A 23065-nucleotide genomic window follows, 5' to 3' on the forward strand; every position below is an offset into this window, starting at 1 on the left:
TTTTATAGTCCTACTGATTTTGATCACACATCCTGCTTTAAAATAGAATAACTATCTCGGCTTTTGTATGTCTTTCAGCTTTGTTGATACAGCACATTTTTTATTTAGTACCGCTGTTTTCAATCATCATCATTTGTTTTCCTCTTGGTATTGCAACTCTCCCCATTTATAGCAGCCATAGTTGGGTCGTTTTTTGTGTGTTTATTGGATTAAGGATGTGATATTTCTTTAAAATGATGATGTGATAGTGAGTCAACTGTTTTTTCTTGTCAAAAGCAACTCAACCATTTTTTTTTGTCTGTAAGGGAGGTGATCAGGCCAGATGTTATGGAGGAGGTTATAGTATCCTGTGTCATAAAACACCTCAGCCTGGTGGACGCCCTTCAGTCACTTGTCAACTACCAGTACCGCGAGGATCACGCAGAAGAGTACGACCTGGTCTGTAAGATCATGGCTGAGACCTTCAAGAAGATCAATGCTATGGAGCGTCAGCTGCAGGTGAGCTTCTGTTAACACAGTAAGGCTTTTAAAAAACTACTATGCTTTGAATTATGTTTGCTTGCCATTAGTGGAAGACACACTGTGCACACTGTGCATGTTTGTCATCTTGTCTGTTTTTAATTAGGCTGTTGAAGAAAGTTCTATGTTTGATAGTTTAATAAAGTACTTCCTGTTGGTTACAGGGAATGGGATTAATAGGGAGTTGCTTTTTACCTGGTGGTGTTGTTGTTGCAAAGCTATATTTATTTGCAGCAAGGAAGTTGGCATACTGGGCATATTTACACCACCTTATAATATCTCTAATTGTCAGGATGCTGCTGATATGACAACAAAATGGAGAGATATTTGCATCATGGGCAGTATATTAAACTACAGCCTGGAAATAGGAGAGTAATATCAAAAACAGATTAGGTTATTGATTTAAAAAAAGGATGAGGCTGAACAGAAGACCCGAGTTTAGATTAAAAAAAGTAAATCGGGCTACCAACCTGAACAGAAACAAAACGTTGGAGTTTAATTATCTCCTGTGTTTCTTTCAGAGTGTTGCAGAATTGGAGCAGAAGTGGCAGAATGAGGTAGAGGAGGCCCAGCAGGGAAAGCTGGAGAACAACACTCCTTTCTTTCATGACTACCACTTCTTTGAGGTACCCTGCTCCACACACATACACACACACACACAATTAACAACTTTTCCTCTAGATATTATACCATTGCCACTACCATTTTTTTGATATTCATATTGTTTTTTCGTACCAGAACAAAATTAAGGAGCTGGAACTACTTTGCTCCTTGAAGGAGGTCCCGCTTGATTTCAGTGATCTGGAAAATGTTGTCCTTGCATTGAGGCAAGTATTAAAATAATGATCCTAGCACTTTGAACAGATGTCATGGGTCAGTTCATGCGGTAACATGATTTATCTTCATCAACAGGGAGAAGTTCTTTCAGGAGGTAAACACCATGCACCTCAGAAGTAGCACCTCACTGGCCAAAACTAAGGCACTGGTGAAGAGTCTGATGAACCGCACTGAGCTGCTGCTCCATGTTACCATCGCTCCACACTGCAGAAGCCTAACCACCACACCTGTTGGTACTCCAGGTCCAGGTACATAAGATGTGTCCTCTTATGTTACTAATTAGTTACTAAGTGAAACCGTGTTGGGCAGCAGGGTTGTGATTAAGAGATTTGTTCCTTCAGACAGATGTTTAAACCACATGTTGTCACTCACACTATTGAAATGTCCATCAGCTAGTGTATCTATGGGTACCATTATGTAACTTACACTAGAGTCTGACTTTTTTTAGAAATACATATTGTATCACCGCCTTATTTCTGTGAGTGAATCAATATTTTCCCCTGTCAGTGTTTGTGTTTAAGTTAGCCCAAGACATCAGTCACGGGAGACAAAATGGCAGTGAGTGTTATTCTCATCTAACTCTTCTGATTTTTTTTGTGCCAGCCTCTAAGTCAGTGTCAGACGCCAAGACGGTGATCCCCATGGTGAAGCAGCCAGTCTTCCTACGCAGCATGTCCGCACCCTCTGACTTAGAGATGATCGCTAACCAAGACTTAGAGTTTACACACGCGCCCCAAAGGTATTTGTCTATTCTTGTTTGATAGAATTAATGTTTGAGAATCACGTAAATGAACTGGGGATGAATGTATTCCTTTACTTGTTGCCTTTAGGAGGCGACACCACCCTACTAGTCATCGCAGCAGCTCATTTACCCTGCTGCAGTCTCTGGCCATCGAGGACAGCCGTGACAAACCAACATACAGCGTGCTGCTGGGACAGCTCTTCGCCTTTATCGGAACTACACCTGATCAGACTGTGAGACTCTTACTCATCCCTCACTCCTTTTTTTATATTGAATTGTTTTTTGCCATAGCTGCATGATTCATCAGTAGGTGAATTTTGGTCTGACATTGAACGATAATTTCTGTAGGTGTCAAGCAGCAGTTTCCTGTCTGCTGCGCAGACGCGATGGAGACGTGGCAGCACGCGGAAGCAGGCTCTTGTTCATATGAGGGAGCTGCTCACTGCTGCTGTCAGAGTTGGTGGCGTCACCCACCTGGTGGGGCCTGTCACCATGGTGCTGCAAGGTGGCCCAAGGTAAGAAAGGGGGGGTATAAACACTAGTAACAATCCCAACCTACTCTACATACATATATAGGTGCACACACTAACCTACAATGTTTGAATGTGCCTGGTTCCTCTAGACATCTGTGTTTGTGTGCCATCTGTGCAGGATCGAGGAGCTGACCTGCGGTGGAATGGTAGAGCAGGTGCAGGAGGCCTTTGGGGAGACCATGACGTCTGTAGTGTCACTATGTGCTCGCTACCCCATTGCTTGTGCCAACAGTATTGGCTTGCTTTGCACAATCCCCTACACCAGGCAAGATAATTCATCTTGCATCATCTCTCTTTTGATTTGTCTCGGTATTACTAAACCTTCAGATTCCTTACTTCCCTCTTTTGTTATCTGTGTTGTCATAGGAGCGAGGAGCAGTGTCTGGTTCGGAGTGGTCTGGTCCAGCTCATGGACAGCCTGTGTAGTTTAAGCGGTCAGAGGGAATGCAGCTCAAACGAGAAGCAGACCAAAAAGCAGAAGGTGGCCACCATGGCTTGGGCTGCTTTCCAGGTGCTGGCTAACCGCTGCATCGAGTGGGAGAAGGTGGAAGGTATATAATGCTTGTATCTAAATACCTCAATATATTTGTGTTGATCCAGAAAAGTCAGATGGAATGATTGCACACTACAACGTTAGTAGTATGGTGTAATGATAGGTAAGTAATCATTCTTTTTCTCTTTAAAGGTGGGTCTACAGATGCAGTGCACTCTGGTCTGGCGCGGCAGGTGTCCAGCCTGCTGACCAACCACCTGGCCAGAGCCACAGAGTGCTGTGGGAATCAGGCAGCTGGCAATGATGCCTTACAGGATGTGCTCAGTTTGCTCAATGACCTTTCCAGGTAAAATTTGATGTCATGTATGTATATGATGTGTTTGTTTGCATCATGTATGTGTACCATCATGTCTTTGTATATATTTGTGTGTATTCATACAATGTTTGTTGCTTTGTTTTGTATTCCAGGAGCCACATAGGGAAAGCTATCCTGAGCCAGCCAGCTTGTGTTTCTAAGCTCTTGTCTCTGCTGCTTGACCAGAGACCTTCTCCAAAGCTGGTACTTATCATCCTGCAGCTATGCCGAGCCGCCCTGCCTCTCATGAGCGTGGAGGACTGCGGTAATGTGGCTCTGCCCTCATGGAGCTACTCTATCAACACGCTAGATGCTGAGCAACAAGACGCTAGTGACCCTGCCTCGCGTATTGCTGCCTTGTTGCTAGCAAAGCTGGCAGACTATGTAGTACCAGGTTGGTCTCTCTTACCTCGGAATACTAAATAAATGATCTTTTATTAAAATGAAGTTACTTTCTCTCGCTAATTGTTAATATTTACACTAATCTTTCTTTACCAGGCTGTCAGACCCTGCTCTCTCCCAGCTCCTCTGAGCCAGACACTAGTCTGTCCCGTGCCAGCTCCAAAGGAGCTTTGAAGTCTGACGAGGTTGGGGAGGAGGGAGAGGCAGTTGATGGCAAGCTATCGATCTTTATCCACAAGAGAGAGGACCAGTCATCTCATGAGGTTCTACAACCGCTTCTCAGGTAAGGTTACCTCTAATGCCTTTGCTTTTATTTCACATTAGCAAAGCTTTGTCTGGGTTTCTGTGACATGAGCGTTCCTTCCAAAATGCAGCAGCTCAGAGGGACGTCCCTTTCGGCTTGGCACTGGAGCGAACATGGAAAAGGTGGTAAAGATGGACAGAGACATGACAAAGGTCAGAGTTTTACTGAGAAGAAAACAATTTACCCAGAATTTAAAAGCGTATACTCGCAATATACTCACCAAGTGCCATCCTTAACTCTGCTGTCCTATTTTAAACCGTCTCCAGAGTGGCAGCTGTGAGGTTATCACAGAAGAGGCAGCTGCTGCCCTGAGGAAGGCCAACAAATGGGCCCAGTCTGGTCTGATAGTGAGTGTTGGTCCACCTGTGGAGGCTCTAGCCCAAGAGGCTGCTGGAGGCATCACCACTGGTGACAAGAAAAAAACTGCTCAGACCGCCGTGTGTAGGGACAGGAATGCAGATCTGGCCAGGTAAGTAAACAAGAATGCCTGCTTTCCTTTACATATGTGTTTGTCTGATCAAACTGTATATGTGACAGACTTTTTTCTGACTTCTAAATTTGACTTGAACAGGTCGGACCCTGTCAGGCCATTCATCAGTGGCCATGTTGCTAACAGTATGGCTGCTGAGGTTATTGCTCTGCTGCATAGCCTGCTCACTGCCCCCGAGTCCAACACCGCTCAGATCTGGACTAGCACTGCTGAAAAGGTAAAGGACTATTATGTGTCAACAACAACAGCTTGACTATGACTTGCCCCTAAACTGCATGTTATTATCATAAAGTGAGCATGTTTGTAAATGGGAGACTCATGGGTGCCCATAGAACCCATTATAAACACGTTAACTTTGACAGCCCTAGATTCTATATGATGCTGTTTCTATTAAACCTAATGCTTTCTCCTTTGGGGTTTTGTGGTAGGTTCTCTCCCGGGCCTTGATGTTTATCCCTCAGCTGGGGAAGTACGCTGAGAGTATTCTGGAGAATGGGAGCAGCAGTGGCAGGAAACTGGCTAAGCTGCAGGCCATTGGCAGACAAGCTGTTGCTGCTCTTTGTGCACTCGGTGGCTTCAAAGAAACTATTAAGATCGGCTCTGAAGTCCAGGTTAGTGAAGGGAGACGAATCAGAGAACATGCTGCTGTACTATCGCACCGACTCCTGCTGTAATTTGCATCCTAGAAAAAAAAACATTTTATTACCTTTCCCCTCAAAAGCTTTGAAATGTTGACATATTTTCTGTGATTCCTCTGCTCGGCAGGTGGTAGGTAAAGGAGTGCTGGGCAGCGTGGGCATAGTTATGTCCATCAATGAGCAGGAGGGCATCGCTACAGTCAGGTTCCCTTCTTGCGAGTACAGGAGAGCTTGCCAAGCCTCAGACATCCTGACAGTACCTATATCACGCCTCTGCACACCCAGATCTGAGGTACAAGTTTCAGCATCAAACACAAAAGTCCTTATTTTTATGGAAAATATCAGCTTGAATCTCATTTGTGTCACTATTTCACTCTCTACCCATCCCCAACAGGCTCTTCCCCTCTATAAGCTCTCAATCACAGAAAAGGTGGTACAAGCAGTGCAGTCCATGCTTCTGCCACAGGAGGGCAGTCTCTCCATTCACACTTCTCTGCCAGCTACAGGAGATGGCTCCAGCCCGGTAATGGCTGCAGTGCGCTTGCTGGCTGAAATCAGGACTAGGTTAGTAAACACATGTAGAGGTACACTAGTGCTTCTGGAAGGTTCAGCCTTTCTTTTAGCCCTCTCCTAGCTGTCATCAGTTTTTGCTTGTTTCCGTTGATGGTCTAAAGTTGAGTAGCCTTGTTTTTAATCTACTGTATTGAAAATGTGGGCACCTGAAACCTTTTGAAAGTGTGATTATGTGATGTTATTTAAAAAATGTAATGGCAGTTTGATGGCAAAACCATGGACTGGACAGAAATCACCAGGTTCTTACTGGTTTTCAGGGCGTGCCTGGTGATGGCGCAGCTCCTGGAGGATAGCTCCTTCTGTGAGGAGTTCATCCAGCAGTGTCCTGCTGCTGTTGAGGTTCTCAACCTGGTTGCCCAGGAATGCAGCCCTGGTGAGCAAACATACTGACATGTCATAGCACCCAAAAAGCTTTCATTTACAGTGTAATGTATTTGGTCTGTAATACATCTTTCACTGAGTTCTGTCTTCTCGTGCAGGGGAGCGTCTCGGCATGGTCGAGGCTCAATGTGAAAGAGTGAGAATGCTGTACCGGGACTGCGCTCGGCCTCCTCCTCCACCACTTCAGACAGACAGACGCCAGGTGGGAGTTACCAGATTTATAGTATTTTTGTAGGGCTTTAGTAGGTTTTGTTTTTATTGCTATAACCAACAACAAATACAAGAGAGATCCCCTCCCACCCCCCTCGTGTAACATACATTGATGGATTGGATGCAGCTGGAAATCCACATTTATCACAGAAGAAGGTGGAAAAACAATCGTAGGTTTGCAGAGAAAGAAAAAGCAATAACTGAGCTTTTCCCTCATCAAAGACAGCCTAACTTCAGTCTTAAAAAAGGGTTGATGGAAAACCACTAAAATCTGTTTAATATTTTAATTGACTGACAGCTGAAGATAATTATAATATGAAATTCGTATATTGCTGCGAGCCTCAACTCAATCTTCAAAGACATTTTGATAAATGAAATAGTCCGATTTGTCGGCCCCACTTATCTCTCTTATCGCTTTGATGTGCTCGTCCCGTCAGCCCAAGGAGATCACTTGGTGTCCATCCAGAGTGTTCCCTCCGGTCCGTGCCTGCATGTTCTCATCCCGTCTGACCTCTGTCACCTTCTTGGCTGATCCGAGTGCTGGCGGAGGGCTGCCCAGAGGCACCTTCATCTACGCCACCTGTCCGGTACCAATTCAGGTGGGCATATGCATAAATATTTGCCTTCTCGTTTTTTTTTTTACCATGTGCTAGTGAGATAAAATCATGCACTGATAACACAGCCTGTCCAAAGTCTTCCATTTACTTCTCTTTGTCCATGAAGGCCCCGTCTTTTTACTGGGAGATAGAAATCGTCTCCTATGGAGACTCTGAGGAGGACAGTGGCCCAATCGTGTCCTTTGGTTTTGCCACCGAGGCAGAGAAGAGGGACGGAGCGTGGACCAACCCTGTCGGCACATGTCTGTTTCATAAGTATGTTTGCCTGCGTATTAACTCTGAGATCCTTTTTCCCACTACTCTGTCTCTGACTTGAGTGCTGACTGCTTTCCTTCTCTTTTGTGTTGTTCCATCTCTGTGCGTCTGTCTGTCTGTGTCAGTAATGGTAGGGCAGTGCATTATAACGGCTCCAGTCTGCTGCAGTGGAAGAGTGTCAGGCTGGATGTGGCTCTACTTCCTGGTGAGACAGGAGACAAAATATCTTTTTCTTCATAAACAATCTCTTTTGTTTGATTTAGTCAACTGAGAAATCCATACAGCACTGTATGTTATGGATTTGAACTAAACTCCTTAAAAGCATTGTATGTTATCTGGCTGCTCTTTCAAAAAAAAAAGCTGATTTGCAAGAATATTTTGCTTTTTTAACTCAAGCTGTATCTAGTGTTAGCATGCTTTAAAATATGTCATTCCCTGTCACATTGAGTCATTACTGAGAATGTGACCGTATGTTTGTATGAACACAGGCGACGTGGCTGGGATAGGCTGGGAGCGCTCTGAGGGTACTCCTCCGCCCCCTGGTCAGGCCCCTAAAGGCAGGGTCTACTTTACGTACTGTGGCCAGCGGCTCGGCCCCATCCTTGAGGATGTAGCTGGTGGAATGTGGCCCCTGGTACACATTCAAAAAAAGGTGAGTTTCTGTTGATATTTTTTATATTTGAACTGTTGTTAACCTTTAATTTGGTTCATCACTGATATTTAATATGTGTTATACTGTATAATTTTCTTTGCTTCTTCAGCAACACAATTTTTCCCTCAGGATTAATGCAGTTAATCCTATTTTTCTTTCCATTGTTTTGCAGAACTCAAAGATCCGTGCCAACTTTGGAAGCCGGCCGTTTGCTTACGCAGAAGGCCAAGCACACAGAAATGCGGCTGACTTGTGCGTCGACCTTGCAGAGGAAATAAGTGCAAATTTTGAAGCACTGCCCTTTGCTATGGCCTCAGACAGCGATAATGATGCAGGTGCAAGTGTTACTTCTGACTCTGGCTCCCATGGACCCCCTTGTCGGATTGCAGCCGTGGCAGTTCCCCAGCAACGTATGTTTATCACCTTCATTTCAGCGTATTACCTTTTACCTTTTTGATTTAGCATAAATATTCCCCAAATACTGGTAGGGACTGCGATCCACTGATGAAATGTTTGTGTATCATATGTTAAACCGGCATTTTCTCTTTGTCCTTTCCTGTTTGTACAGAGTACAACAGTGACCTGTCGTGCCATTACAAAGTTGAGCTGAGCTATGAGAACCTGGTCACCTCTGGGCCTGACCCTCATCCTCCTCCTATCGCCGATGATGAGAGTGATGATGAGGATGATGATGATGTCCCAAGAGTGAGTGGGGCCTCCACTTCTCCACGCTTCTCATCTTCTAATGTTGACTTCCAAATTAATTTTAATTACATTGTTTATTTTGATTTGTGTGTTTGACTCTAGGAGGATCACTACGCCTTGCTGGTAAAGGCCTGGGAGACCAAAGTGTTCCCTACCATTCGTAGGCGGTTCCGTAACGAGGCTGAGAGGAAATCTGGCCTGGACCAAATCAAAGGAGCTCTGCAGCTCGGTAAAGAATGAAAGAAGAGCATTAAAACATAACTTAAAAGTCCAGTGTAGCACATGGCAAATTACCATAACATAAAACATTTTCACCTATTTTGCTAACAAGACAAGGACTTAACCGATCAATAGAGGTCAGTCAGTAAAAAGTGCTTAGTTTAAAATACAGGTGTCATGAACAATAAGACATTTTAGTGTTTGAATCTCATCATGAATGCAACACAAACATAATTAAGGTGGGAAACTCACACCCTAAAATTCCAACCCTACTGATTATGCACCTCTTCTACATGTTTGCTCCACTTTTAAAATCCCTCATCAGGCTCTACTGTTAAAATGCTTTCTACTTTCTTGCTAATAATTCATGTGCACTCATGCAAGATTCAAGGAGGGCACTGTAATATAAATACAATTCAAAATTAATCATCATTTAACAAATCAGAACAAGGTGGAGTAATTATGGTGCTATAGTTAAATTTGACATGAAATTAATTGACAAAAGTTAATAACCTGTTTAATGAGTTGAAAACATAAGCTTGATGTCAAATTGTTTTAAATGAAAGATTGACTAAATCATACCTATTCTGAGCCTGTGCATATTTTGTTTTTATGTAAGCTCTGATTTTTTGCACAAATTTGGTTAACACAAGTTAAACAAGGACAACTTTGACACGGTTTGTCTCCGTGGTGTATTTTGCTGACTGCAGGCATGGTTGACATCGCAAGACAGACAGTGGAGTTCCTGTATGAAGAGAATGGCGGCATTCCTCGTGACCTCTACCTCCCTACCATCGAGGATATCAAGGATGAGGCCAACAAATTCACTATTGACAAAGTTCGCAAAGGTACCATTCACCTACATCACTATACCTACGCACTTTAAGGTCAAATTAGCTAGCTTCAGGGTACATTATAAGTAAGAACTGTATTAAAACTGTTTGTTTAAGTAATGTCTTCACTCAAAACAGGCTTGACTGTGGTCATCCGCTCTCCGGACAGCAACAACACCAACAGCACTACAGGAGGGACGGCCCTGCCTAAGTTTGCTATCCGGGGCATGCTGAAGACATTTGGTTTGCATGGGGTGGTGCTGGATGTGGACTCCGTAAGTACAAATACTTGATGCTTTAGAGTTTTGAGCCATCATTGGAAATGTATCTATAAACTCTCACTGGTTTGTGTGTGATGAGTGAATTGAGTTTTACGTGTGTCATGCCATTTCTTGGCCCATACCTCATAGGATTATAAGACACATTTACATCAAACATTAACAATACACCAGTTTCCTTCACACAAGGAAACAACAAAATCATTCCAAAAAAAGTAATACCTGGAAAATAGACACACAAATTCATCATCATTACCACCCACTCATTACTGATACAAGATTCCCTTCCCGGGCTCCCACGCATTCCTTAAAGAAGATGCCAACGTAAATGTCCCTTTTTCATACAACCATTTTAGTAGTCGTGAATCATTCATATCCATCTGAGTCATATCCTTTATATCATTAAACAAAAGATGACGAATTCTAAATCGCACCATGGGAGCAGTGTACCTACCCATAGGCAGTTTACCAGCTCTTATTTGAGCACAAATAGATCTTTGTTTTTTTGATAAATTAAAAAGAACATTTTCAGTAGTATAATCATATTTAATTTCACAAAGTTTGCAACTTTGGTTTACTACAAAATGTTTGCCCAGATATATTTACTAGGGCTGCAATTGAGGATTATTTTCATTGTTTCTCAATTAATCAATTAGTTTTTTGGTCTATGAAATGTCAGAAAATGGTGAAAAATGTGTCCCAAAGTCAAGATGACGCCCTCAAATGTCTTTTGACTATAACTCAAAGATATTCAGTTTACTGTCATAGAGGAGAAAAAGAAACATGAAAATATTCCATACTAATCATTTAATCGTTGCAGTTCTAATATTTGCACTTATTAAACACCTTCTCCCTTAAATATACAATATACATTTTCTGCAACTTAAAGAACTCTTCTTCAAAGCCATATTTACAACACATATCATACATATCTGTTATCCAGTGCCCTTGTTGTTGTCTATGCTGTCTAAGCATTTGTTTGGCTTGCCTGGTATCAAGCCTTGCAATATAACCCTTCCATCAAACTTCAACTTGTCCAGGTGAATGAGCTGGTCCAGGTGGAGACCTACCTGCGCAGTGAGGGGGTGCTGGTGAGGTATTGGTACCCTATTGAGATGCTGGAGCGCCCGCCTGCTGGATCTCGACGGACTGCGGCTAATGGCTTGGTCTCTCTAGACAGTAGCAACATTCAGATTCATAGGTAACGTATGAACTTAATGGGGATAATGTATCCTAATAATCCTGCATCAGTGCTCAAAAAAAAATCTGGTTCATGGCTTTTCTGTAGGGAACTGCTTCGCTGTGAGAGTGCGCTGGCTCGGTTATACTGCCGTATGGCCTTGCTCAACATCTTCGCCCCCAAGAACCCCCACACCTTCACTCGTCTCTTCCACATACCTGCTATCCGTGACATCACCTTAGAGCACCTGCAGTTGCTGTCGAATCAGCTGCTGGCTCCACCCCTCCCTGGTGAGTATTCATTTTTCTTGTGAATTACTGAATGTCTCAGTGTGATGTTAATGTAATAATAATGTTTCTGTGCTGATTGCTCTGATGTTGTTCTCCCTGCAGATGGCACTATTAGTTCTAGTTCGATCCTACTGGCCCAGTCGATGCTTCACAACCTCCAGGACCAAAGCTGCTCTCCTTCAGAGCTGTTCTACCAGGGCAATGTTCTGCCCATCCGGGAGTGGCTGACAGTGGCCATCACCCGTGCCTTGCATCAAGGAGAGGAAAGCCTGCTGGAGCTCACAAAGCAGATCTGCTGCTTCCTACAGGTCAGCTCTGCCAAATCAGTGCCTTGCCTCTGGATACCTACCCAGTTTGTAAAGTTGCTAATCTTCTTTCATGATTCTGTACATTTTGACAGAATGCACCAGAGCAGTTTACATCTGAGGAGTTTCCTGTGACAGAGTCAAAGGTCAGCATGGATGTCAGCTTTCCAGGTGCTGCATTTGTGATCGTATCCTGCAAGGAGAGCCAGCTGGGCTGCCGAAAAGAGTGAGTTCCTCTTCAGCAATTCATGATGAATTCAGATTTCTTACCATCCATTTCCTGTTAATTTCATTAAGTTCTCTCCCGTCGTTTCCACTCCATTAGCTCCAGCCTTTACAAGGCCCCCTGGGCTCGAGTCATGGTGTATGGCCTGGGTCACAAAGTGCGTAGAAATGGCCAGCTAAATCTGATGGAGGCGGTGTGTTATCCACTGGATGCCTCACCTACCAACACAGGCCTTACTCCCCCTCCCACCACCAACCAGTACCCCTCTGTTATCATACCCACTGATAAGGTGCACATCAAACTGGGTGAGTATCTAACTGCCAAAGGGGAATTCATACAGGCTGCTCCAAGTTTTTTGTAAAAAATAATCTGTTACAGGATCAAATGGAATTAAATATCCCATTGTCTTGATTGTAGGGGTGTCGCCCCCTCCTGGTGCTGTACTGGTGCTGCACTCGTTGCCGCTGGAGTTCCCTCTGGCCATGGCATTTGCTGAACAGCTGTTGACGTGGAAGCTGGGTGAGGGCAATGAGCGATCAGAGGACGAGCTGGACACGGTGCCCTCGTCTGTGCTGCTGCAGGTGGTAGAACTACTAGGTGGGTATAACAACATTTTAATCACCCTCATCATTTAACCTGTTTATAGTTGCTGTATACAAATGCAACCCATCCTTCTCCACAATCACCCAACATGTACACTAGTGGATATTTTACCTTAAGTAAACCTTAAGTTTGGTCCTGATTTTGATTTATGATGTTTGGATATTCTTTAATGCTTAGTTGGTGTATTATCTGAGTTAAGAAGAACACAGAAAGTAAAGTAAAAACAAGATAAAAAAGCAAGATAAATCATACCAAAGATAAATATAGATTTCAACAAATTTCAATGTTTTCTCTGTCATTGCTCTTATTGTTTTAGGTGGGTTGCTTTGGACCACTGATCTAGCTCCCTCCATAAAAGAACTCACCTTTCACTTGCTGGCTGAGCTTTTGCGGAAGATCCACCACTTGGAGCAGCGCAAGAGCCCCGCTGGTCTCTCCAGCTCCATCGCTCTGCTGCTCAACCCCTGCCTCGCAGTCCTCATGGCCCTGCAGACGGAACTACGAAAGCTCTACGACCGGGAGACTCAGGGATGGACTGCTGGAGGGGCTGGAGCAGGGGGCTCTTCATCTGGAGGCGTTGCGTTGGCTCTCGGGGCGGAGCAGAGCCGCTTCTCCACCTACTTCCACGCTCTGATGGAGGTGTGTCTGGCTGTGGCAGAGGTGACACTTCCCCTCAATGTCGGCGGCTCTTCAGTGGGAGCCCTGTCCTCCACCAGCGCCCCTAACCTAAGTGACTCTTCTTCATCTTCGTCGTCGTCCCCAGGCCAGACGCCACAGAGCCCCAGTCTGCTATCCAAACGTAAGAAGGTGAAGATGAAGCGCGAGAGAGCAGCGGCTGCGGTGGCAGCAGCGGTCTCTGGGAAACGGGGAAGTGGAGGCACGCGGTTGTCAGAGAGTGACAGTGCCCTGCTGAACATGGCGGGTAGTAAACCTGAGGACATGCTGTGGTTCCACCGCTGCCTCACACTCCTGATGATACTACGACATCTTGCTAATAAGGACCCGCAGGGTTTAAGTGTGACCAGCGATGCAGTGACAGATGCCTGCCAGGCCCTGGTGGGCCCCACTGCCCACAGCCGCCTGCTGGTGCTCTCAGGTATCCCCACGCACCTGGAGGAGGCCGTGGTTCGAAATGCCATTCGCAGGGCTTGCAACGCACATGGAGGGCTCTTCAAAGATGAAGTCTTCATCCCTCTGCAGGAAGAAGAGCCCAAAAAGCCCAAAACCGGAGCTGGGGTTACTAGCCCTCAGGATGGCAAAGCGGGCCATGAACCTGAGCGCCCCTTCCCCAACAACGGCGGTCCTGAGAGTCCTGACAGCTCCAGTAGCGTGACACCGGCTATGAGCGTGAGCGCTTCAGCTTCTACCAGCCAGACTTCGATCTGCAGCTCCTCTCAGGGAGTGTCCCGCACTGCCAGCGAACTTTCTGTCGATCAGGAGCTGTCAGCTGTTCCACCTCCCACCCCTGCTGCTGCAGCTATGGCCGTTACATACCCACAGCAGGGCCCCGGAGACCCCCAAACTGTTTCTAGTCAGGAGAGTCTAGATACCTCCCTGTGTAGTACAGGAAGCCTGGGGAGTCTGGGCAGTTTGGGTGAGCCACTGGACAGTGCAGAAACACCGTCTGTGTCAGATGGGGGCTCTATGCACACGGTCACCTCACTGGAGAGCAATGCAGTCATGGCCAGGCCCATCAAGGGTTATGCTGTCATTGAGGTGGGTTGGCTGAGAGCACCATAATAGATCTAAGTTGTTTGATTTTGTGTTGTTGAAATACGCTTGTCTTTCTGTCGTTAATCATAGGTTCGTTCTCGGGCCAAAGTGGAAAAAATCCGAGCCAGTCTTTTCAACAGCAGCGACCTGATTGGCTTGTCCAGTCTTGAAGGTGAAGAGGAACTAATGGAGTTGACCAATGAGGAGATCCTCACAGCCTCCAGTGTTAACCAAAGCCTGTTTGACACACAGGGAAGCTCCGCACTTGAAGATTACTTCCAGGATAAGTCGGTCAGAGGTTAGTGTTTTATTACATGTTTTATTTTCTGCATTTACACAGTGACATAAGTTCTGCCAAATCTTATACGATCTATCTCCACGTTTCAAGGTGACAAGCTTGTACCTGGAGCACGAGATGTCCTCACGGATGTTTTTAAGAGCTGCGTGCACTCGGAGCAGATGCTCAGCCTCACGCCGGCCAAACCAGTTAAAGTGTCTGACATTTACCTCAGCAAGGAGCAGATCAACGCTCAGACCCCTGGCAACCTACTGCATACTTTCTTCACCAACGTTAGGCCTCCAAAGAAAGTACTCGAGGATCAGCTTACACAGGTATATATCGGTGCAAGTTAACGTCATTCACTGTTTTGCTGAATCGTCCAGTGATCCTGTTTCGCAGTCAAAGTGTTACATGTTGAAACTCTCCCCTGCCTCCCTCTGGGGTCAACCACCACAAGTAAATTATCAACACCTTATACTGTATGTACATTCATGTGTGTCAAAATTATTTGTTTGTATCAGATTCTAAGAAAGTATGGCACTCCCAAGCCCAATAAGAACAAATACAGCAAAGCAGGAAAAGAACAGCACCAAGGCAAGGTAGTGAGCACCAAGAGGCCCATCACCAAGCCTCCCACCAAGGAAAAGTCTGTGCTCAACAGTGTCAGGTGAGTAATTTGTGTTCAAGCGCACGTTTAGGTACATTTACACTTTGACACGGTAATTGAATTAAACTTGCCGGTCTCCTGCTTCTGCCAGGACTGCTCTGAGTGAGAAAAAGACAGTCCTGAAGCCCAAATCTCCTGAGAAATCCAGACCTGATGAGAAAGATGTGGAAAAATCTCCTGCGAAGAAAGCTGAAGGTTGGCAGTGTTAACACACACTTTGACTACACACATCCCTGAATACGTTCATTGATGGAAGACAGTGGGGTTAACTTAGTGTTTGCAAAATGTTTGTTAAATCAGATACATTTTTACAAATCATACCGTTAGATGTGTGCAGAAGTGACTTTGCTCTACTCCCCTTTCTTTGCTTAAAGTTGGGTTTCATAATGAAACAATTAGTCGATCAACTCATCAATCCACCGAAGGAAAAGAGAAGATTTTCTACTTTTGTCTTTGTTTTTTAAAAGTGGAAATTAAATGTATGTTGGTATGCTGTTGGTCAGACAAAATTAGCAATTTGAACTTTTCCCTCTGGTAACATGCGATGGGCATTTCTGTGATGCTTCACTACCCTGAAACTAAGCTGCCTCACATAACACTTTGTCTTCTTTAGTCCCGGAGGAGAAGTACCTGACACTGGAAGGCTTCCATAAATTTGCTGTTGATCGTGCCAAGCAGGACATACGTAGCGTCTGGAGGGCGATTCTGGCTTGTGGTTATGACCTCCACTTTGAAAGGTGAGACTGGGGAATGTCATACCCCAATAACGAGCACTTAGCCCGCTGTAACTCAAACACTGTCACATACACGAGCTGTTCAGGAAGGGAACATGTTGTTGTGTTGTGACAAAATGTGTCCTCTTCAAAGAAAACAAAACGGGTCACTTCTGATTTATAGCAGATTTTCCAAGCATTGAATTTGATAAATTGCTGACTGTCATCGTATTAAAATAAGTGACTAAACATTATGAGAGGTCTGTATTTAACAGCAGCTGTCCTCTGTACCAGGTGCACCTGTATAGACACTCGTCACGCCCAGAAGGCCTGCAGGAAGTGGAGCTTGGAAATGGATGTGGCGTTGGTCCAGTACATCAACAGGCTCTGCCGTCACCTGGCTATCACACCAGCCAGACTACACCCCCACGAAGCCTACCTGGACTCCGGTGATACTGCTGATCCTCGTGTGGCCTGCCTGCTCAGTAAGTAAACCACTTGTTTGTTACCGTCTGTGTAGTAAACAAGATGGTTGTTGTTGTTTTTCCTCTTCCTCCTCTTCCATTAATATTGTTGTTTGAACCCAGTGCATACACTGTCATCTATAGTGTTACATGCATCCATGCGACATACTGTAAGCCACACTTGCTTAGTTGTTTACCTTTTTTTCGCGTGTGTCTTCAGATGTGCCTGTGGAGAGCCTGCGCTTGCGCTTTGCTCTGCTGCAGTCCCTCAACAACACTCTGGAGAGTTTCTTCCTGCCGCTAGTGGAGCTGAGACAGACACTTACCTACCAGAACAGCATTGCAGCGCTGTTATGTGAGGCCAAAGGTGAGCAGAATCTAGCAGGTCAAGTGGACATAATGGGTCAAGTTTGTGTGACTGTATAAGTGTTTACCTATATAGGAAGCCTGCCTTGTTAAAACACAAGTGTCTGTACAGATCGTATCATTTACACGGCTATCTCCATTTGTTACAGGTCTAATCTTCTACGACACTAAGGTCACTGTAATGAACAGAGTTCTAAATGCCACAGTACAGCGGACAGCTGACCACGCCGCCCCAGAGATTACACTGGACCCTCTAGAGATTGTGGGAGGTATGCATTCCTTTCACTTGTTTATATTGTTTCCCATTTCATATCAATTGCACTGGATCTTTTGCACACATTCTTTCTGTTCCTCTTTTTCCTTCAGGTGAGATCAGATCATCAGAGAACACATATTTCTGCCAGGCAGCACGCCAGCTATCTTGCGTGCCGTCGTCCCAGCTTTGTGTGAAACTGGCCAGCGGAGGAGATCCGACCTATGCCTTTAACATCCGCTTCACTGGAGAGGAAGTTCATGGCACAAGTTAGAATTTCTCCTTTGACATCTTTTTCTGTACTATCCTGCAACCTTTTACTTGTCAAGATTTCTTTTTTTTTTCCAGACCTAACTGTTGATGAATCTGTCTCTCCAGGTGGCTCCTTCAGACATTTCCTTTGGCAGGTGTGTAAGGAGTTACAGAGTTCTGCTCTGTCTCTGCTGCTCCCCTGCCCCAGTGCTGCAGCCAACCGTAACAAGGTAAAATGTTTCACTATCTGACGTGTTTTGAGTATGTCCTGTTTTTGTTCTTTCCAACAAGCCATGGACTGTACGTCCTAGTCGGGATTGGTCCGACGCTGCCTGAAATCTCAATGTTTCCTCACAGTTTTGAATCCTAACTATGAAATGTTTTGAGTTTGATAGTAAACTGTGAGGACATGTTGGAGTGCTGTAACAAAACTACAGATTGTTCTGTTGAAAACAGTCCCAAGACTACAGTCTTTCTCAGAATCCTATCAAAGTTAATCACAGACGATGTGTAATATGAATCATTGTTGTTTTTTGCTGTCCTCAGGGGAAGTACATCCTGACGCCGTGCCCTATCAGCTATGCAGAGGAACAGTTGTTGCACTTCTTTGGTCAGCTTCTCGGCATAGCCATCCGCGCAGATGTTCCACTTCCTTTGGACCTACTGGGCTCCTTCTGGAAGGGTCTGGTGGGCGAGTCCCTCAACCCAGAGCAGGACCTGCAGGAAGCTGATGTGCTCACCTACAACTATGTGATGAAGTTTGAAAATGTAAGGGACCAGTCGTGGCGTGGTATACCTCATGTCTTTCCCTGCTAATACCGTGGTTCTAGTGACCTTAACGTGATGTCTGTTCTCTGACCCCGCAGGCGAGCGATGAGACGGAGCTGGAAGCTCTGTGTGCTGAGATCTCCTCCCAGTACCATTCGGGAGAAAGCCCCGACTCCCCCAGCCGGCCTTGCTGCAACTTCACCTACGTCACCATGACGGGGGAGGAGGTGGAGCTTTGTCAGGGAGGTCGCGGCCTCACTGTCAGGTAAAGGAAACTTACTCACATGATTGACGTCATGCAGTGTGGGTTTTCTTGTCATTATCAACTCTTTTCAAACTGCAGTTATCTAGAAGACCCAGCTCTTCATGTCTTCATCTTTTTATATATATTGTGTGCTTGTTAAGCTGGGAGAATAAGGACATGTATGCGCGGGCGGTGCGGAGCCTTCGTCTGAGGGAGCTGCAGAACGTGGAGTGTATGACGGCGGTACGTGCAGGGCTCGCCACAATCATTCCCCTGCAGCTGCTCACCATGCTCAGCCCGCTAGAGATGGAGCTGCGCACCTGCGGCCTGCCTTACATCAACCTGGAGTTCCTCAAGGTAATGCATATATTGGTGTGAAAGTGCCTGTTGAAATCTCTTTATAATACGTTACGAAGCAAGTGGAAACATTGTTTGGTTGGTACCAATGGATTTCTTTGTTTTTTTTTCTAGTTTCATATGATGCCAGTATCTTCACTCTAGCTCTAAAGCTCAGCCTGCTACAACCTCCGAAAGACCCATAGGAATTTTTTTTAGAGACTAATTAAAAATCGGCAGTTGCATTAATGCGTTAAAGAAATTAGTGGCGCTAAAACAAATTAGCGTTAACGCGTTATTATCGCGTTAAACTTTGACAGCCCTAGTTAGTATTAATCAAATGTAATCAAAGTGCGCTCTGCTCTCTCCCTCTGTAGGCTCACACAATGTATCAGGTGGGTCTGATGGAGACCGACCAGCACATCGAGTTCTTCTGGACCGCCCTGGAGATGTTCACTCAAGAGGAGCTCTGCAAGTTCATCAAGTTCGCCTGCAACCAGGAGCGAATACCGTTCACTTGCCCCTGCAAGGACGGGGGGCCCGACACCGCCCACGTTCCCCCGTACCCCATGAAGATCGCCCCTCCCGATGGCGCTGCAGGTAATTGCTAACAAGGCTTCACCAGGGCCGTGATTGGACACAAGGGCTGCTATCTCTGAGTTCTGCTTAGTGTCGTTAGTGCAGAAAATACTGATGGTGATTATCAGAGCTGCTTGTCTTGAAACCGTAGACAGACTTTGAACATGTTGTTTGCCATAGATTGATTTGTGTTTGTAAATTAATAGACACATGAAGTTGTTCCATGTTGGAAGACACACTGTTTCTGATGTGTGAACTTCACATCTTTCACAGAAGTGTCCTATTTTCCTGAGTCACTATTTAAAATCACTGGGCTACTCAGGTTTACTTCAGATAAGATACGCTAACACTCACTTTTATCACCTAGACAAGCTTATTATCTCTAACACTTTCTACACAGCAACTCATTGGCCTCCAAAACTCCAGTGGTAAACGTACATAACAAGACTCATTGTTCAAGAGAAGCAGTAGGTGATTTTGCTGTTTTTGGTCTCTCCAGGTCAGCCAGACTCGCGCTACATCCGCGTGGAGACCTGCATGTTCATGGTGAAGCTGCCCCAGTACTCCTCTTTGGATGTGATGCTGGAGAAGCTGCGATACGCCATCCACTACCGCGAGGACCCTCTCAGCGGCTAAGAAGACTTGACAAACCCCACGTTCCCAAGCGTATATACCTGCCCCCCTCCGACCTCCCCACACTCCTGGACCTTCCTCTGAGACAGACCACAGTTCTTTACGCTCTGCTGCTCCAGCAAAAACACACATTTGATTTCATTTTATTTTCGGGGTGGCTATTGACGCTTTGCATGTTTATCCCTGCTATTTTTTTTTTTTATCGCATTTAACACATTTCATGATTTATGTTTGCATATTTTTGTGAAGAATTCAGGGAAGATAATTTGACACTGTTACCAAGTGTCTGTTCTGGTTGCACTGAGTTTGAGGATGGCATTGAAGTGAAACAGCTGTGACAGTAGTTTTTTTGTTTGCCTTTTTTCCCCCTTCCCCCTACCTTTTAACAGAGGGTTTAACAAGGTTCAGTCAAGTTCTGTGAATTTAACAACTAAATAGGATGACTTCAGATCAGCACTTTACAGCTGCAAATCTAATTCATGATTGCTGAACCCTCTTTCTGCGGTAGCGTTTTAGTCTTGAAAGCATGGTCTAAGCAAACACTATGAGCTGCAGAACTTTGCATTGCTGTGAAGGCAACAAAACAAAGTGTTACTCTCCTAATGCTTAACCTAGCTGCCTCCCTGTGTCTCCCCTCTGTGGGGGTGATGTGCTGAAACATGCCTTTGCTGTAGGAGCCTCTCTCCAGAGGGTGATGCTGGATGTGTGTGAAGAGAAAAACCCATGATTTCCATAGAATTAATCTGACGTTTGAGACGGAGGTACGACTACTACCAGAAAAAAAAAGGAAACGTGTGAAGCTGCCTTTTTTTGTCAGCTATGAGCAGGCAGAAGATGTGAACAAGTGCTGTACAGGATATTATGTAGTTTACTGCCTGTTTAAAAAAAAAATAAAAAAAATATGAACTGCTAATGGACAAACTAACTTATGCCTATATAAACTGAATACATTTTATCCAAGTCTCTGAAGAGAGGGTATTTAAGTCATGTAAAAAGTCATATTAATCTATTAGTTTATGAAATTGCTCTTTGATTTTTCCGAGTAGCTTTGGCGGCATGTTAGGTCAGGTAGATTGGACGACAAGAGAGGCCTGCTGGTTCTGATATGCTTGCACTTCAGGTTTGTGAAACCTGTGTTTGCTTTGTGAAAAACGGGAAGGAGATGATATTCTCCTACGTTGTTTGTGTGCTACTGCTACTGAATGTGCAACAAACCCCCCCTCGCTCCCCAACATACACAATCTACACACACACACACACACACACACACACTGGGGGAGGGGCGGCGGATTATCCTGAGTTCTGCCTTTTCATACTTTTCTTTATTGACAGAAGAACAGGATTTTTCTTTGTTCATTTTACCCATAACCAAATGTTTAGCTGTGTAAATCTGGGGGAAAAAAATGTAAATAGACTGAAGTTATGTTTTGATGGCAGTTTTTATTAATTGCTAATTCACTTCACCTTCTAATTTTTTTTTGTTTTTTGGTTTGCACTACTCTTCCAAGAAAAAGATTCTAAAAATGAGCAAACTAGGCGATGTCTGTTGGATATTTCCGGTTTGTTGTGTTGTTATTTTTTATGAATTTTGGAAATACCAGTAATTTTATCACCTTTTTGTCTTGTACTCAGATGGATTCAATTTCTTCTACTCATGGTGAAACATGTTTTCTTGTGTGAGTAAAATCGCCATTTTACTTGGATAGAACTGAAAAACACGACAGGATTGATATTCGACGCATACCGGATTGTTGAATTGCTTGCGAGTTTTTTGGTTTTTGGTTCAGTTCTTTTTTGAAGGGTGATATACCGCTGCTAACAGGGACGCTCTCTCCTCTACTTCCTCCTCCTGCGAGGGGGGTACAGTAGATAAGGTCATAAAAAGGACATATCCATACAAAGAGGTGTTGCGATAAAATGTGTGCTGTACATTTACTTGATATTTATTACAATTATTTATGGTTGCATTAACTTAACTTTTACTGTCTTACCTCTGCACATCAGAAACGTAACATATCTAAAAATGGATTATACAGATGTAAAGAATCAGATGGCATTTGAGATTTCTGTGTCACAATAAAGAAATGTCTTCATGTACAAATTTCACTGTCCTGCTTTATGTATTTTACATATCGACCCACTACATTTCTGTGCTCGGATAAACATCCAGTGTGGTTGGTCGAAAACATGTTTACTATTACAAAATCCCCTCACAATGGGTCATTTGCATACTTGACTGAACAGCGATGACGTGGTGTAGCGGACATGCCTGTTACATGTGTGCGTAGACAATGAGTGTTGTTCATGATGAATGATGTGTGTGAAACTTGCCTTTTCTCCTTTAGGACATGCCTTTTTATGTAAGGACCCTGCGACCGACTCCGGTTATGTCACCAGATACCTTTTCAGAGCAGCAAGTGCTGGACCAGGCCAGTTCTAGCTGGATCTCCAACCACTGACTCAGACTGTCCCGGCAGCTCCATTATATGCTGTATTCAAAGGGAACCATAGAAGCAATGTGTCATCAGCAATAATCTGAACTAATTGGTCAGATATTTCCGCTGTAAACTCTGTTGACAGGAGATATATATTGTGTCTATAGCTCCCCCAGCTGAGCTATACTGTGGAGTACCAGTGGTGTGTCACATAGAATAGTGTGTTCTCTCAGAAAATTATATAACAACAACTAAAATCATCTCTACTGGTTGAGTTTTCTTCTTATTTTGACGTAAAATGTTTTATTTTTAAAACCAAGTTGAGGAATTTTAGGAATGTCTCAAGCATGTTGACTCGTTGGTTCAACCAATCACCTGTCCTTAACACACAGCTGTCCCCCCTCTTTGTGACATAATGTCCCCCCCCGCCCCCGTTTTAATGATCCTCACACCAATGGGGAGCAAGGAAAAGGGCCACATCCCTAACAATCCAGCCAATTGAATGCTGGGAAGTTCAACATATTCAAAAGTGTGGAGACGTCTGCCGTGGTCATGCGACCACCGACTGACCCATTAACAGCTTCTGTGAGGCCACATGACATGACTGGAATATGTTGTGTACTAAAACTACTCATTATAGGATGTCTTTGTTGTTGACGACATTCCATTTTCGGATTTGTTAAAAGTTGTAGGTCAGTCCCAGTGGTTAAAGGTTGCTCTCA

The 23065-nt window shown here is 44.6% G+C and overlaps 1 protein-coding gene across 3 annotated transcripts in view; it reads left to right on the plus strand.

Annotated features, from left to right (window-relative positions):
- The window catches only part of LOC119492345 (probable E3 ubiquitin-protein ligase HECTD4), a 37934-nt gene extending 15929 nt beyond the window's left edge, over window positions 1-22005 (plus strand). For all 3 annotated transcript variants that reach the window (XM_037776711.1, XM_037776714.1, XM_037776712.1), the window contains exons 26-76: window positions 306-498; window positions 1041-1145; window positions 1258-1346; window positions 1432-1604; window positions 1960-2095; window positions 2187-2331; window positions 2447-2613; window positions 2750-2896; window positions 2998-3182; window positions 3317-3470; window positions 3593-3873; window positions 3978-4164; window positions 4256-4337; window positions 4452-4654; window positions 4757-4892; window positions 5104-5286; window positions 5441-5605; window positions 5708-5877; window positions 6144-6259; window positions 6366-6469; window positions 6915-7076; window positions 7201-7349; window positions 7475-7554; window positions 7838-8001; window positions 8174-8411; window positions 8570-8706; window positions 8809-8935; window positions 9636-9773; window positions 9897-10033; window positions 11077-11237; window positions 11325-11506; window positions 11609-11814; window positions 11907-12037; window positions 12137-12342; window positions 12455-12634; window positions 12957-14356; window positions 14444-14651; window positions 14742-14965; window positions 15155-15300; window positions 15392-15495; window positions 15914-16037; window positions 16308-16498; window positions 16698-16844; window positions 16993-17112; window positions 17210-17365; window positions 17475-17578; window positions 17895-18116; window positions 18215-18381; window positions 18522-18717; window positions 19074-19296; window positions 19775-22005. In XM_037776711.1, coding sequence (XP_037632639.1) covers window positions 306-498; window positions 1041-1145; window positions 1258-1346; window positions 1432-1604; window positions 1960-2095; window positions 2187-2331; window positions 2447-2613; window positions 2750-2896; window positions 2998-3182; window positions 3317-3470; window positions 3593-3873; window positions 3978-4164; window positions 4256-4337; window positions 4452-4654; window positions 4757-4892; window positions 5104-5286; window positions 5441-5605; window positions 5708-5877; window positions 6144-6259; window positions 6366-6469; window positions 6915-7076; window positions 7201-7349; window positions 7475-7554; window positions 7838-8001; window positions 8174-8411; window positions 8570-8706; window positions 8809-8935; window positions 9636-9773; window positions 9897-10033; window positions 11077-11237; window positions 11325-11506; window positions 11609-11814; window positions 11907-12037; window positions 12137-12342; window positions 12455-12634; window positions 12957-14356; window positions 14444-14651; window positions 14742-14965; window positions 15155-15300; window positions 15392-15495; window positions 15914-16037; window positions 16308-16498; window positions 16698-16844; window positions 16993-17112; window positions 17210-17365; window positions 17475-17578; window positions 17895-18116; window positions 18215-18381; window positions 18522-18717; window positions 19074-19296; window positions 19775-19911 — 9388 coding nt within the window. In that variant the 3' untranslated portion in view covers window positions 19912-22005. The remainder of the gene's footprint in view (window positions 1-305; window positions 499-1040; window positions 1146-1257; window positions 1347-1431; window positions 1605-1959; window positions 2096-2186; window positions 2332-2446; window positions 2614-2749; window positions 2897-2997; window positions 3183-3316; window positions 3471-3592; window positions 3874-3977; window positions 4165-4255; window positions 4338-4451; window positions 4655-4756; window positions 4893-5103; window positions 5287-5440; window positions 5606-5707; window positions 5878-6143; window positions 6260-6365; window positions 6470-6914; window positions 7077-7200; window positions 7350-7474; window positions 7555-7837; window positions 8002-8173; window positions 8412-8569; window positions 8707-8808; window positions 8936-9635; window positions 9774-9896; window positions 10034-11076; window positions 11238-11324; window positions 11507-11608; window positions 11815-11906; window positions 12038-12136; window positions 12343-12454; window positions 12635-12956; window positions 14357-14443; window positions 14652-14741; window positions 14966-15154; window positions 15301-15391; window positions 15496-15913; window positions 16038-16307; window positions 16499-16697; window positions 16845-16992; window positions 17113-17209; window positions 17366-17474; window positions 17579-17894; window positions 18117-18214; window positions 18382-18521; window positions 18718-19073; window positions 19297-19774) is intronic.
- The last annotated feature ends 1060 nt before the right edge of the window (window positions 22006-23065 follow it).

Source organism: Sebastes umbrosus, chromosome 8, assembly GCF_015220745.1.
Source record: "Sebastes umbrosus isolate fSebUmb1 chromosome 8, fSebUmb1.pri, whole genome shotgun sequence".
Lineage (NCBI taxonomy): Eukaryota > Metazoa > Chordata > Actinopteri > Perciformes > Sebastidae > Sebastes > Sebastes umbrosus.